Genomic DNA, 15,962 nt, shown 5'->3' on the forward strand with positions numbered 1-15,962 from the left:
ACACAGTTAACAAGTGAAGCTATGGCGTTTGCTTTGCATAACTATGCTCTTGCTATTTTGCTTTTGGTCATAATCCCATTTGAGGGCACGTATGGCTCCCATCACCACCAACACAAACACAAACACCAACACCTCAAATCCCTTCACTTCTCGTTGTTTCAACATGAAACCGTAAACAAAACAGGATATATTATAGTAAATGGCGTGGAAGGAGGGCCAAGAATCACAGCAACCACAGCCCCTTTTGGTACCATTTTTGTCTTTCAAGACCCTTTGACTGTCACAGCTAACAGATCCTCAAAAGTAGTTGGAATTGATGAAGGAACTACCTTCACCACTAGCAATGATGGGCTTCTCAGCCTTTCAATTGCCAAGTTAACTCTGCGTCTAAAGCATCACAAGGGGTCCATTTCCGTTGTTGGAGGCACAAATAACATCAAGGCTTCAAATCTTCCAGTAGTAGGAGGCACTGAAGATTTCTTGTTTGTGCAAGGCTATGTTACCGCTTCTCCAGTTGATCTAAAGGGTCTTGCAGTTGTCTACAAAGTTGAATTTCATCTTTACTGGCCTCCATATGCAACTCAAGCCTCTTAAAAGGGCACTGGCACCTTCCAATTGCAATGGATCATATCTTTTTTTCTTTTATTATTATTTTCTTACATTAGGCCACATTGCTTCTGTGTGAATTGAATTTCTTGCTAGCCAGTAACTTGTGGTTTCTGGGGTGTAGATTCATGTTGGTAAGGTGCCATCTTAGTAATTTTATTTTTTTAGTATTGATTAGAACTCTGTTTGTTCTTAGTTGAAAACTCATGTATTACAAAGCTTCCTTGGAGCAGTTTCTGAAATAAACATGACCTAGTATCAAATAGTTTTGGCAGAAAGAAGGATGAGAACTAGACTGTAGCAGTGTGGGCAAAGGCAGAGATAAATATGATCCTTCTTAAAGTTGTTAATGAGACAAGAAAGCAGACTATTAGGTTCAAATTAAAAGCAATGTATTCACACTCACGAGCAACCTAAATTTTCAATGAAAGATGGCACATAATCTTGACGACAGAATGCGGTGCCAAGCTTGACCCTGCTCTGCTTCCCAAATGTAGTAAAACTCACCAGCAATTATCATACGAATTTTATTTGTTTCAAGAGCTTAACTAAGGCAGTAAACAACTGTTTGCTTGATTTTACTAATTGACTATCATATGTTTTATTTCATGTAACTGTATGTCTTCGAGAAGTTTGACAAACTTACATAAGCTTTTTTTTTTTTTTTTTTTTTAAATGAAAAGTTTAATTTATTTATTTATCTTTTTATGTATGGACTAGGTCAAAACAAACCCGAAAGACAAAGCAAAAAGTAAAGATGACAAACTGATACTAATGGAAGAAAGTGGTGTCACGCTTGATCCTATGACCATGCTTTGTGAGAGAGCCAGAGCTTTTGCAAGCTGCTTTTTAAATCAAGGAATAATCCAAGTATATTTTCTAAAGAATAGTTAAGGTGGTGAAAATATCGCCTTATTTCAAGTTCAAGACATGTTATGCGACGTGCGAATCATCAACAAAACATAACTCCGTTTTTTGCTGACATTATTCAATCCTATTGAATTAGAGAGAAAAAAAATTAAAATATTATTATTTTAATAAAAATTTATAAAAATTTATCATTTTGAACCATTTTACCAATGAGCTTGTCTCGCCTAAATAAAGTGAGACCACTCTTGCCTAAATAAGGCGAGTTTGCCTCCATATTTGGGCGAGAGTGCTGAATTAATCACGTTATGTATATCTAAAAAAAAGGTAAGGTTAGAGTTTGCAGGTTTGGTAGAGAAGAAAAAAAGGGTGCCCAGTAACCGGCAAAAAAAATTAATTTATTGCTTTTTTAATAAATAATTACACAAATGTAGTCGTTTTGAAATTATTTACTCATGTATAGTAGTCAAACACGTCCACATGAGGCGTGATCCAATGGAAAGAGACACGCCCATGTGAGGCGTGACTTAATAAAGAGACACGCCCACATTGGGCGTGACCAGGAGAGAGACACGCCCAACACGAGCGTGACCTCCCTGGTCTAGTAATGGCTTTCTCTTTCAATTTCATGTATTGTGTATTTATGGAAATATTAAGATAAATGAGTTGTAGTCTCGTTCTGAAACTATTCATGTATTTTATTTACGGAAATAAATTTCTTCTCTTTCAATTACCAACCAAAGTAAATGAGCTTTGTCTCGGTTCTCAAATTTTTTTAAGATAAAAAGTACTTTTAGTAAAAGTTGTAGATTGGCAAAGGAAAAAGTTGTAGCCTTTATGAGTACGAGGAAAATTTGGGTAAGAAATTGGCAACCATCATTAATAGCACTAGTCATGTCCTATGCGACGTCCAAGTTCCAACAACTCACTACTACTTCCAACGCCTGATGCTATAGGTTAGGGGGTAGTGGTGTGACAATGACAGTGCAGAGAAGAGATGAATGTTGTCAAGAATAATAAAACATGCTTTTATATTAAGGGAGGTCACGCCCATGTTGGGCGTGTCTCTCTCCTGGTCATGCCTCACATGGACGTGTCTCTCTCTTAGGTTACGCTCCATATGGGCGTGTCTCTCTCTTAGGTCACGCCCCACATGGGCGTGTCTCTCTCCATTGGGTCACGCCCCATGTAAGCGTGTTTGACTGCTACACCTGTATAAATAATTTCAAAACGATTATATTTATGTAATTATTTATTAAAAAAACAATAAATTACTTTTTTTGCCCCCAGTAACCATGTAGCAAAAATTTCTATCAGATTTGGTCAAGTACTTTGATATGCTAATTATAGAAGCATCAAGAATTCTAAATGTTGAGCTTACTGTTCTCAAGAGAAAGTGCAGAGAATCTAGTATTCCCTGCTGGCGTCATAGGAAGATGAAATCACTTGATAGTCTCATTCATGATCTTCAGGTCCTTCTTACTCCACCTCTTTTTATTGTGATGATGACTTTACCACTCTCTCTAACTAGCTATATGCATATTAATTTTAAGAAAACTGCTATCCATTTGCAGCTACCTCTTGAACCAATATTTTAACCCACAGTATCAAATCATGTAATATCAAGTCATGTAACACCAAGTCATGTAATAACAAGTCATGTAAGCAAGAAATTAACAACTGTTCAAGAAATCAAGTGCTAATAAACCCGCTATAGCAGTTCTGTAGAAACCACACTAATAAGTAGTGTAAAGGGAATTTATGACAAGTTAATCATGGAATTATTATGACAATTTAAACAAGGATACAATTCATGTCAATCAAGTCATTTAGGGCCAAAAATTTAACTATGGGAAATTACATATGTCAAAGAGCAAATATGGTAAAGTTTATGACCAAATTGCAATTATGCAAAAGTTGGCCTAAACTCAATTATTATGGATAATATTATTTCTTAGGGAATTTCATGACACGGAAATTAGGGGTGATAATAAGGCCAGGGGCCCGTCAGGGGCCTTGGGCCTGGCCTCCATCTGCCCGGCCCGCCTTTGTAAGTTGTTGGGCTCAGATCTGTACTCATGTAAAAGCTCGATTAGTTAAAAGGCTTCAGGCTGTATATGAGAGGCTCGGCCTTAAAGCCTTCAAGGCCGGCCCGTTTACGTTAACCTTTTTTCCACCGTCCCTAACCCAGCAAACGCAGACCTAACATATTTGTCTCTATTTCGACCTTTCCTTGTTCGAGGCACTTTTCCTCAATGACCATGATTTGTGGTGATTGATGGCATTGTTAACATATTAGGATGGTTAATCCGCTTCAGGATAAAAATCTCATACATGAGACTCTCCTGCAACTTCTTGTTGAGGCGAAGCGTGGCGATCTCCTTTATCGCTACTTCGGTTCTGTGCACCTTGTGCCTACCGTGCCACACCACCGAGAACGACCCTGTGCCGATTTGCTTCCCGACGAAGTAGTCTTCGACCACCCTGCTCCTCCCCGTCTGCATCGCCATCGTCGAATTCGAAACCCTAGAAGTTGAAAAGAGAAAGAAGAAGAGGAATTCGAACCCGGAAAACCAGCTCTGAATACCCGACTCGTGAAAATGGATATTTAGGGAGATTCAGATGAAGGCCCCTTTTGATTTTGGAAATCTCTTTCTGTTTTTGATTGTTTGTTTTTTTGGTGAGGACTTTTTATTATTCAAGATGAACATTCCAGCGATGTAGAAAGATTAAACATGACCAAAAAAAAAGTAAGGTTGATGGTGGGGTTCAACCTAGAATGTGGACGAAAATGCTAGAAGGAAAAACAAGCGCAAAGTAAAGGTGGTGGTTGTTATTTTGAATTTTTAATATTAATATGTTTTTTTATTATAAAAGAAACAACTATTATTTTCTTACAAAAAATACATATCAGTGCTGATAGTGATAGTGCATGATTAATGGGTTAAATACTGCTCCAAATTGGAAGCTAAAGTTTTTATTTTTAATAAATAAACTAGGCCATAGGCTTAAGACAGACTTTTATTTTTTGTAAATAAATCAGGTCACAGACCAATATTATATTCGTAACAGGTAACAGGCCAAGGCCAGTCTGATACGTTTAAATATAGGCTTGGCTCGTTAAGATCAAAGCTCAGCTCAGCTCGGCCCGTTAACACCCCTAACAGAAATGATATTAGTTAAGTTGGATTAAGTGAAAAAACTTAGGTTTTAAATGAGTTAAACATAAGGATTTAATAGCATTTTTCGTAAGTTAAAGTCAAAGTCCACAAGTGACTTTATTTTAAAATACTTAAGTGACTTAAGTGTCACTATTCACTCATCTTCCTCCTTCATTCTCCAACCACCCCAAAATTGTGCCTCTCTTTCCCTCTCCTCTCCAAATTTTCATTTCTTCTTCACTCACTTTCAAGCCAAGCACTCAACATGAAACTTGTAGCCTAGGTCCTTGTGAACAAAACCCATAAGCCATTTCACCTTGAGAAGCTTGGAATCAAGAGATTTTCTCATCTTTCTCTTCATGGTATTATTCATGGCCGAACATAAATGATGATTTTTGGTTGATTCAAGGCTTGGAGATTGGTCTCTAGGAGGCTTAGGACTTGTTTCAAGTGAGAAACTCTATTTTGAATGGATGATTCTTTGAGTTTCAAGATTTAGGTTTCATGAACATTTTTTGACTTTTGGGGATGCACTTGAAGCATGAATAATTGATTATGTATTGATGAAATGTGTTCATGTATGATTTTAGTATGTATAAAAGCATGTAAATATTGTTGAAAGTTGAGAATTCTTCATGGATCACACTAGGTCATTTTCGACCATACCTTGATTAAGGGTTCAAGAAGTGTGTTTCATGACATGTTGATGATGGTTAATATACATAGGATTGTATAGTGTCAATTGAGGTATGAAATAGCAAATGAAAAGTTAGAAAATCATCATAAACCCTCTTTATGCATTTTCGGCCTTACGAAGGAAAAACAAGTGAAAAGTTGATTCAATTCAATTTCAATAATTGAGGATGATCCTTGAACATGATAAATAGGATTGAATCAATTGGTGGGTGAATATAAGTTTGAAAAATATGTTGAACCCCTTTAGGGTGTGATTTCGGCCTAGACATGAAGAATGTGTTGGAATCTTGTTTTAAATCATGATGGATAATGGTTGTTTGTCCTTAGGCATTGTAATGTTAAATGGACCAAGTATTGGCTTTTAAATGAAACTAAAGATCATGATGACCCCTAGGTACCTATTCGGCCAAGACATGGAAATTAGACCTAGGAGGTTTGTTAAATTCAAGTTGAGGTTGAAAGCAAATGTTAGGCATGTATCAAGTGATTTTAGAGTGTGAAAACCTAGCTTGGCCTAGAGTTCATGTAAATTAAGTAATATGTGAACTTAATCAAGAATTGTATGAAAAATCATGTATAATCGAGTAATTGGCTATGATTTATTTTGTGGCATGAATTGGCAAGGAAAAATGTAATATTAATAACCATGTGAATCACTATGTCCATTTTTGAGTTTTTATACAAATGTGTTGATTTCTTGCATTACAAGTAACATGTGTTTTGGTGGTTAATGGTGTTTTGATTTATGATATTAATGTTGAATCAAGGGACTTAACTTAGGAAGATCAAGTTCCAAATTAAGCAAGCATAAGAAGCGCTAGTTCTTGTTATTCAAGGATAGGGTGAGTTATGAAACCATAAGTTATTTGGTATTTTGAACATTAGGTCAACATATAATCATGTCAAGTATTCATGTTTCCTATATCCTAAGTGAAATAGGTGATTTCGGGATTACAAGGCGAGTGGAAAGTGGTGTGGATAGCTTTCTTGGTCTTCAAGCAAGTGTTCCCTTGGGAGCTTCAAAAGGTAAGCTCTTGGTTTAGGAGTCTTCTCCTACTTTGTTGTTCCACCAGGGGTCCATTGGAACTACGGTTTCACGTTACATGATTGATGAATATTAGATATTTGTATAGTTGCATTCATGCAAGATATATTCATGTCGTGATGTTATGTGATGTGATGTGTGGAATTAGGGTTCATGGCCAGTGAACGTATACATGTGTGTACCTTCTAACGAGATACATCCCTTGAGAGTGTATGGTTCGTAGGAACACCTCTCATGGACTATCATGTATGACTTCTTTACGGGATACATTCCCTATAAGTATTCGTTTGGACTTCTTTGCAGGATTCAATCCTTGGAAGTATGATCCTTAGGAACCAAGCCTTTGGATCACCATGTATGACCTCTTTGCGGAATACAGCCCCTAGAAGTATATGTTTAGACACTCTTTGCGGGATACAACCCCTGGAGGTCTTCAAGTATTCGTTGGACGCTCTTTGCAAGATTCAGCCCTTGAAAGTCTTTTGTATATCTTCCGTGAGGACTCATGTTCTCGAAAGTATTTATTTGAACTCTCTTTGCGGAATACATCCCTAGAGGTCTTTGGATATATTGTGAAATATATGATTTCTGCTATATCATGTCCTCTGACCTTTTATGCAGGAAGTGAATTCATGGGTGGAGAAACACTCCATAAACTCTGAGTTTACGATATTTTTATCTCATCCCGTTTAGGGATATGTTTCAAGGACTCCAATAGCAGGAGAGCCCTCTCAGGGCAAGAGGCACGTTCAGGGTGGCTAGAAGACTCAATTGGAGCATGCATGTAGTTTCTTTTTGGAAACTGAATACATATTTTTAGGCCATAATGTATGACCAATCACTGTTGTATATGGCCTGTTATTATTTTAATACATGATTAGACAATATGTATGTATATTCTGTCACTCGGACATGTACGCAATTACATGTTCAGTTATCAGCATGTATGATCATGTATGTATGTTGACAAGTCATGTGTATGATAAATGTAATGGCATAGAGCCATATTCAGTACATGTATGTTGGATTGGACTTTTCTGTATTTCAGGTGACAGGTTTACATGTGGGATTTTATCCTTAGATTAGTCCAATTTATAGTCGTTATGATGTCTGTTTGACTCTGTCTGAAATGGTACAAGTTATCATATCCAGATAGTCATCGACCATTGATTATGGTTACCAGGATTCAAGTGATGATTCTATACATGTATATGCAGTACAGTTCATAGAAATAATATAATTATTGTGTGCATGGCAATATGTAAGGATAAATAAAAAGGAAAAAGTTATCTCACAGAATTACCATGTGTTATAAACTTATAATGAGACTTTCATGAAGTCTTTCGCTAATTAATTAATATATGTTGCGCTTTATATACCATGTTGCATGTTAACAAATCGTGATTTTAAGACGGGGCGTTACAAACATCAGTGTAATTTTAAAGTGTGTACAACTAATATTGTCATGTGAAATGTAATGAGGGAATAAGTGGTAACTTATTTGAAGTCAGCACAGTTGAATAATGGAATTATAATTTATGCCATATACCATTCACTTGAAAGTACTGTCAATGATTGTTGAAAAGTTCTTTGAAGTCTAATGCATAGTGTTAGCATTTACGTTTAAGGACATGGAAAAATATTTTGTAAAATTTTTATAGGTCTTTTTAGGGGTTCATACTTATCCAATTTTATTAAAATCTTGAAACAAGCAAAAGCAAAGTGATTATGAAACAGAAGAGGATTTCGCCAACATTGCTTTTATAATCTAGTGAGCTGCAAACACTCAATTAGGAGAATAATGATGATGAATTAGAAGAAGAAGAGGGAGATAATATATTTTATTTACCCTTTATTGGGCATAATTTTTTTAATGTGTTGCCATGTTGATCATACGTGATACATTTAATCTTGAGTTCTGTCTTGCAGATTCCTCTAATAAAGGCTTGAAATTTCAACTTGATGTACATAGTATTTGAGGCTTCCTTAGATAGGTAACCATTAACTTCATTGCTTGATTTTAAGTTCGTATGTTAATTCATGGATCTTTCTGCATTTGTGTTGTCTATTTTCTGAAGGCTGTTGTATATGTTCTATTAAATCTTAGCCTTTTGCCCTTTCTGTGGTAAAACTATTTCTTTTGATCGAAAGGTTACGAGTTTGAATTTGGGAAACATCTTCTTTACAAATATATAAAGGCAAGACTGTCTATAAGGATTGTCCTCATTGTTTCCCCTTGTTGGTAAGGTTTAACGGAGAGTATTTTTTTTTTTACCTAGCTAAAAATAGATTTTCAGTGAAAAATCAATTTTGACAACCTTCTAATCTCTGGTATATTGAAATTTAAACTCCTCCCACACATAAAAAAACAATTTGGAGAACATTCACTGATTTATGAGAAGGACACCTGCAGGAAGAGGCAAAACACCAAGAATTGGAGGACAAGGTTGCTTCCATGGCGGTGACAATGAGGCAAAGAATGTTGGAGAATGAAAAGGAAAACATAGAGAAGAAACCCTTCATGGACATACAAAGTGAGACCAAGAGATTCAAGCAGGATGTTTTCAAGAGAAGGCACAAAGCTAGAGCTATTGAAATACAGAGTTCTGAAGTTTCCAGCACTTAGTAACTTCAAAGAGTCAAAGACCAACAAAATCCAGAGTTTGCTAGTTGTAAATTAGACACGGAAACCTTTACACCATTGGTCATTTTGGCCTTTATAAATTTACTTTGACTTATATTATATGTGGATTGCAATATACTACTCAAGGGAATCATCTATAGTTAGAGCTCAATTTTCTTGTTTTCTTTTCCTTTTTCTCTGCATCAATTTCTAAAGTCCCATGCATAAAATATGATGTATTTCCCATATATATAAAGGGTAATATTACTCTCATGTAACATGAGAGTAGTTCTCTCATGTTACAGAGAGAATCCAAATATGGCCCGCTATTTAAAAGCAAAAAAGAAAAAGAAAAAAAAAGGGACACGATTTTCGAAGTGAGAGAAAAGGAGATAACTACCTCATCTAAAATGAGAGTAGTATTTTCCATATATATAAAATAGAATATTTCTAATAAATTATATAATAAAATACGTATTCATTTTTTAGTAATTTTTTTTTTTGTTATTCAAATTTATCAAATTTTATTACATACATAATGATTTGATTTATATGAATTTTATTTAATTACAAATGATCTTATTTTATTTGAAGTGTTCAAAATTGTTTGTTTCTCTTATTTGCATCTATTAAAATTGGGATTATCATTTCTGCTTTAGGAGTAGATTTTTTTTTTCTGCCACTAAAGAAATGAGAGAGAAAATAATGATGGGTCATTCCTTTTTATATCTCAGTAGTAGGAAAAATGATAATCCCATTAAAATTTGTTTCAAGCTAAATCCTGATATGATATCACCACCAAACTAGCGACATTAAATTTAATTGGGGCTGGGGAAAAACTGGGATTATAATAAATTTACGAGTTGTATATTTGAAATTTGGGTTAATGGAACTGCAATAGGTTGGAAATGGTTTTGATTATGCCTCTTTAAGTTTCATTTTGTGTGGATTGGATGGGAACAAATAACAATACTTAGAGGGTTTATCATGCGCCTTTAATACCTCCTAAGAAAAAGAGAGTTGATGAGTAGGATTTTTTGCGGTCTGATTCAGATCAAGTGCGTTGTTATTTAATATATTTAATATTGAAAAATAGTAAGGAGACGCAATTTATTTAAGATTTGAGTGGGTTGTTGGTACTAATTATCCATTGAGTAATATTACACAGTTAATGTTTTGTTTTTAATATTATAAAATAAGATATTAAAATTACAATATTCGATAAGATAAAATATTTCAGAACTTTGTTTTCAATTTCAGATATTATTTACATTTCAATTATAATTTAATATTTTTTATTAAGGACAATGTTAATATGTGTAGCCTATATTTTACGTAATGAGATTGTGCAAGCTGTTCAAGCATCCTGCAAGTACAAATGGAGTGGAGTTCAAAGTTCAAACATCAAAAGGAGCCAAAGTTTAGTATGTTTTTTTTTTTTTTTGATACATACTATGGTGTTAATTCCAAGGATTGATGAGTGCCTGAAAAGAATTGGTATTGTCCATGCTCACTATTCCCGTAAAGACTATGTAAATGCAACCAAAGCTTGTAGTATTGTGCATCCTGCTAAAGAAAAATAAATGGTTTTAATTGTAACATTATCAGCCAGAATGTAAATTATGTAAGGGGAAATCACTTCTGCAGAAGTGATTTCCTTCTGCCATACACTCATCTACATTTTTTTTTTCTTTTTTTGTTTTATTTTTTAAAAATGGTGGAGCCACCATGTTTTTGTACTAGCTGCAAATTCTCAAATTTTGCAGTGAAAGGAGCGTTGCAAAACCCATTATGTAATGACAGAGATACTTTGTTTGTCACAAATACATTTTTATCAAGATCTATTGGTGAATTCTTATTTTATTTTTTAGAAAAAAACACGAGAATCGGTCGACCACAACTATAGAAAAAATGGAACCCTTTCTTTTTTGACCATTTTATGTTTTATCATTTTTCTTTGACAACACTCTTACATATTTCTTATACCCTTTGCGCGTACATACATAAACAGGTTCGCGGTTTGGAAGATCGATCAAAGTGTCACGCTTTGAAAAATATTTACCCAAATACTACGTAAGTAGTACTTTTTATCAGACTGTCACGTGATGTAATTTGCTACGACTGATATTCGTGAATGATTTTGTGACACGTGGCATATTTTCACATAAAAAAGCTAACTGAACATAATTCGCTACTAGTGGTAGCGAATTTGGTATGTAATGTGATCACGTGTCACGAAATCATTGGCAAACGTAATTGACTACCAGTCGTAACGAATTACATCGCGTGACAGTCTGATAAAAAATACTGTTTGCATGGTATTTAAATAAAAGATTTGTCAAACAATAACACTTTGAACACTGTTTCTCGTGGTTTGCCACCTGGCAGGGGCAGGGAGAAAGTATGAGGTATTATAAGAGTGATACTTTCAACAACTGGGATTAATTTAAAATTTATTGTACAGTATTTTAATATTAATTCAACAGCAAGCGTAGTATGCACTCGGCATAAACGGGGATTAAAATATCTGTTGTAACTTCAGATAAATATATCTGCTGTGCACTTAAACTACATCGTTTTTGGTTTTTTTTTTAATTAAAACGAATTACATTTCGTACTTCCCTCTTCGTTCACCTTCTCTGTTTCATCTCGAGGCGGTTGGCCACCGGTGGCTGCTCTCCAATGATGAAGCCACAACGGCGTTTCGTGAAACTCTGCCTAGGCTCTCCGCCGCCCCCGCTATCTCACTCGAACAAGAACAATCCTGGTGGTCGAGCATTTGCTTTCCCTATGCCAAATTGGACCCTCCTGTCTCCATCGCACCAAATGCAGTTTTCTACTCCAGTTGGAAATTCTAGAGCTGAGGTCGACCACAATTCAGCTGCAACATCTGAGGTACAAGCTGGTGGCAACTCTAATTATTTGATTCTCTAATTGAAGCCTAGAAATCCTTGTGTGTCCAGTGAGGCAGAGAACAATGATACTGAGTTGGGTTTTTAATGGGACGTTTTGATATGTAATTCGTTTTAATTAAAAAAAAATAAAAAACTGTGTAGTTTAAGTGCACAGCAGATATATTTATCTGAAGTTACAGCAGATACTTTAATCCCTATGTTTTTCTATTGGACTCTCAAATTACATAAGAAAACTTCTCGTAAACTACTTTTCTTCTCCTTCTTTTAAATAAATCATGACAGTTACATGTAATTGAATATTTTAAAATTTTAAGATATTGTTTCTATTGCGTGAACAATTAATATACCGAAGATGATCTTTTGGTCGTAATTCTTAACCACAGTCAAAATTCAACGTTTTTATATCATGTAAAATAAAGGGCCATTATGGACAGTATGCAACTGATTCTATGATATTTACACAATATTTTTATGTTCATTATAATTCGCAACTATAACAATCTCACCAGAAATTATCATATAAATTCCAGGGTCTTAACTAAGGCAGTAAACAAATGTTTGCATTATTTTATTGGCAAAAAAATTAAAATAATGTTTTTTAATTAAATAATTACGTATTTATTGTAATTTTAGGAAAAATTACGGATCTATTGCACACTGTGACGCCTCTTTGAGGCGTCTCACCCTAAGGGGAAGACGCCCAAATGGAGCGTCTCTCATGAGGTATTGACACGTGTCACTTTTTTTTCAAAAAAAAAATTAATTTAATCATAAAACTTTTAAAGGCCATAACTTTTGATTCGAGTATTTAAATCAGGTAATTCTTTTTTTGATTCCACATAACTTTTCGAGATCTACGCAATGATATATCATTTGACATATTTTATTTCTCACAAACACAATTTTAATTTGCAAGAATGGTATTATAAGAGCGGTTAAACCCAGAAGCCTCTAAGTTCTGGATTTGTGATTTAATATAAAAAATAAATAAAATTTTGATTTGTGATTTAAATTTTTTTATAATAATTTTTTTTATTATAACAAAAATTTGGTTTGTGATTTAAATTCAAAATAAAAATAAAAAATATTATTAATAAGGAAAACAAAATAAAGATTTGATTTGTGACTCAAACTAAAAAATCAATTTGAAAAATCTGTAGAAATAAAGGAAATAATTAAATAAATATTCTAAATTTCTAAGGAAGAAGGATATTATTTTTAAAATTAATGATTAATGCTATAAGCTTCTGGGTTATTATTTGTGGTCTGAAATTAATGATGGCTTATGAATGTTTTTCAAAAATAAAATTACCTAAATTAGGCGTGATTGTCTCTTGATTGAAATCCAATTTAGACGTGATTGGTGATGTGTTAGGTTTTGACACTTGTTGACACATGTCACATTTTTAAACTCAGAAGCCTCTGAGTTCTGCGTTTGTGATTTAATACAAAAAATAAATCAAGATTTGATTTGAGATTTAATTTAAAAAAATAAATTTTTTTATTTTTATTATAAAAACTTTGGTTTGTGATTTAAATTAAAAGTAACAATTATTATTAATAAGGAAAACAAAATAAAGATTTGATTTGTGATTTAAACTCAAAAATCAATTTGAAAAATCTGTATTAATAAAGGAAATAATTAAATAAATATTCTAAATATTTAAGGAAGAAAGATTACCTGATTTAAATTTAAATTATGTTGGTAAGAAATAAAATATATCAAATGAGACGCATTGTGTAGATCTCGAAAAATTATATGGAATCAAAAAAAGAATTACCTGATTTGGATACTCGAGTCAACAGTTATGGCCTTTAGAAGTTTTAGGATTAAATTAATGTTTTTTGGAGAAAAAAGTGACACGTGTTACCACCTCATAAGAGACGCCTCATTTGGGCGTCTTCCCCTTAGGGTGAGACGCCTCAATGGAGCGTCACATGTGACGCCTCATAGAAGCGTCACAGTGTGCAATAGATCCGTAATTTTTCCCAAAATTACAATAAATGCATAATTATTTAATTAAAAAACATTATTTTAATTTTTTTGCCTTATTTTATTTGAAGAAACTATGTGCGCTTTCTCTAAAATTTGATGAACGTAAGCTTTATCTAAGTTACTATTTTGCAGTTCTGTTTCGACTACTTTACCAACAATTTGCTTTATTCAAGTTAATATTAAATTAATCTCAATCAAAATTGGTAATATTTTATTTTCATAAGTAATAATTTGACCCCATTGGTCTGAAAGGTAGCTAATGTTCAGACAGTAGAATCCAATTTGCCCTCTCCTTTGACAAGAGAAAGTAATTAAAATTGAATCAATTTGAATTACGCGACAGGGAAGGATTCGTTTACAATTTTTTTTTACAAATACATTATGTTCTTCCGAGAGAACATAGTGTAACCAGTGTTCTCTCGGAAGAACATAACGTAATTTGTAAGAGTTTGTAAATAAAAAAGTTTTCAAATATAACCTTTTCCTTATCCAATTTATATAAAGTGGCAAAACTTTTGACTAATTGTGTTCCAGTTCACCACTCAACTAATTACATAGTGGCTAATCCATTTTGAAAGACGCGTCTTACCTACATTCACTTTATGAAAGTGCAAATATGGACAGATAATCATATACTTTTAATTGCACGCAAATGCAGCAGAGTAATTTGACTCTTTCTACATGGCTTCTAGAGACACACTTATACTCCAAGTTATTGGATGATTCACACAAACTTTACATACATATTAGGAAGAATCACAAAATTTAGAAGACTGAACGAACTTCAATGACTTAGCCATCGTTTTCATTGATGCTATCAGCTACCATGGACCATACGGCAACAAAAGTCTACAAGCTAGCTTTTCACACTATAATGTGAACCAAGTCTTGTGCCACGCATATAATGAGATATCACCCTCTTTTGCGATCAAAAAACAGGTGACAAGTGAAGCTATGGCGTTTGCTTTGCATAACTATGTTCTTGCTATTTTGCTTTTGGCCATAATCCCATTTGAGTGCACCTATGGCTCCCATCACCATCACCACCAACACCAACACCTCAAATCCCTTCACTTCTCGTTGTTTCAACATGAAACCATAAACAAAACAGGATATATTATAGTGAATGGTGTGGAAGGAGGGACAGGAATCACTGAAACCACAACCCCTTTTGGTACCATTTTTGTCTTTCAAGACCCTTTGACTGTCACAGCCAACAGATCCTCAAAACTAGTTGGAATTGCTGAAGGAACTTCCATCACCTCTAGCATGGATGGGCTTCTCAGCATTTCAATAGCCAAGCTAACTCTGCGTCTAAAGCATCACAAGGGGTCCGTTTCCATTGTTGGAGGCACAAATAATATCAAGGCTTCAGATCATCCAGTAGTAGGAGGCACTGAAGATTTCTTGTTTGTGCAAGGCTATGTTACCTCTTCTCCAGTTGATCTAAAGGGTCTTACAGTTGTTTACAAAATTGAATTTCATCTTTACTGGCCTCCATATGCAACTCATGCCTCTTAAAAGGGCACTGGCATGCACCATCAAAAAATACCCCAGTTGCAATGCATCACATCTTTTTTCTTTTCTTTTTATTTTCTTACATTATGCCACATTGCTTCAGTGTGAATTGAATTTCTTGCTAGTCAGTAACTTGTATGTTGGTAAGGTATCATTTGCTTGTCTACTGGTGCCATCTTAGTACTTTTTTTTTATTTTTTATTTTAGTATTAATTAGAACTCTGTTTGTTCTTAGTTGAAAACTCATGTATTACAAAGCTTCCTGGGAGCAGTTTCTGAATAAACATGACTTAGTATCAAATAGTTTTGGCAGAAAGAAGGATGAGAACTACACTGTAGCAGTGTGGGCAAAGGCCGAGATAAATATGATCATTCTCAAAATTGTTAATGAGACAAGAAAGCAGACTATTAGGTTCAAATTAAAAGCAATGTATTCACACTCACGAGCAACCTAAATTTTCAATGAAAGATGGAATCTTGACGAAAGAATGTGGTGCCAAGCTTGACCCTTTTTACCATTCGTACAAATTTTATT

The 15,962-nt window shown here is 34.2% G+C and overlaps 3 protein-coding genes across 3 annotated transcripts; all 3 read left to right on the top strand.

Annotated features, from left to right (window-relative positions):
* Positions 1 to 990, top strand: LOC133291800 (dirigent protein 19-like). Its single transcript, XM_061490131.1, has one exon. It carries the CDS (start codon positions 22 to 24, stop codon positions 592 to 594), a length of 573 nt encoding a protein of 190 aa, XP_061346115.1. The 5' UTR covers positions 1 to 21; the 3' UTR covers positions 595 to 990.
* A 1,384-nt stretch (positions 991 to 2,374) lies between these two features.
* On the top strand, positions 2,375 to 9,001 carry LOC133291733 (protein RKD5-like). Its single transcript, XM_061490043.1, has 3 exons — positions 2,375 to 2,429; positions 2,791 to 2,945; positions 8,789 to 9,001. Exons 1-3 carry the CDS (start codon positions 2,375 to 2,377, stop codon positions 8,999 to 9,001), a joined length of 423 nt encoding a protein of 140 aa, XP_061346027.1.
* Positions 9,002 to 14,844: 5,843 nt separating this feature from the next.
* Positions 14,845 to 15,873, top strand: LOC133291794 (dirigent protein 19-like). Its single transcript, XM_061490125.1, has one exon. The coding sequence runs from the start codon at positions 14,864 to 14,866 to the stop codon at positions 15,428 to 15,430; it is 567 nt and encodes a 188-aa protein (XP_061346109.1). The 5' UTR covers positions 14,845 to 14,863; the 3' UTR covers positions 15,431 to 15,873.
* The last annotated feature ends 89 nt before the right edge of the window (positions 15,874 to 15,962 follow it).

This window comes from Gastrolobium bilobum, unplaced genomic scaffold, assembly GCF_033153095.1.
Source record: "Gastrolobium bilobum isolate Gb01-03AN ecotype WA unplaced genomic scaffold, APGP_CSIRO_Gbil_v1 utg1885, whole genome shotgun sequence".
Classification (NCBI taxonomy): Eukaryota; Viridiplantae; Streptophyta; class Magnoliopsida; order Fabales; family Fabaceae; genus Gastrolobium; species Gastrolobium bilobum.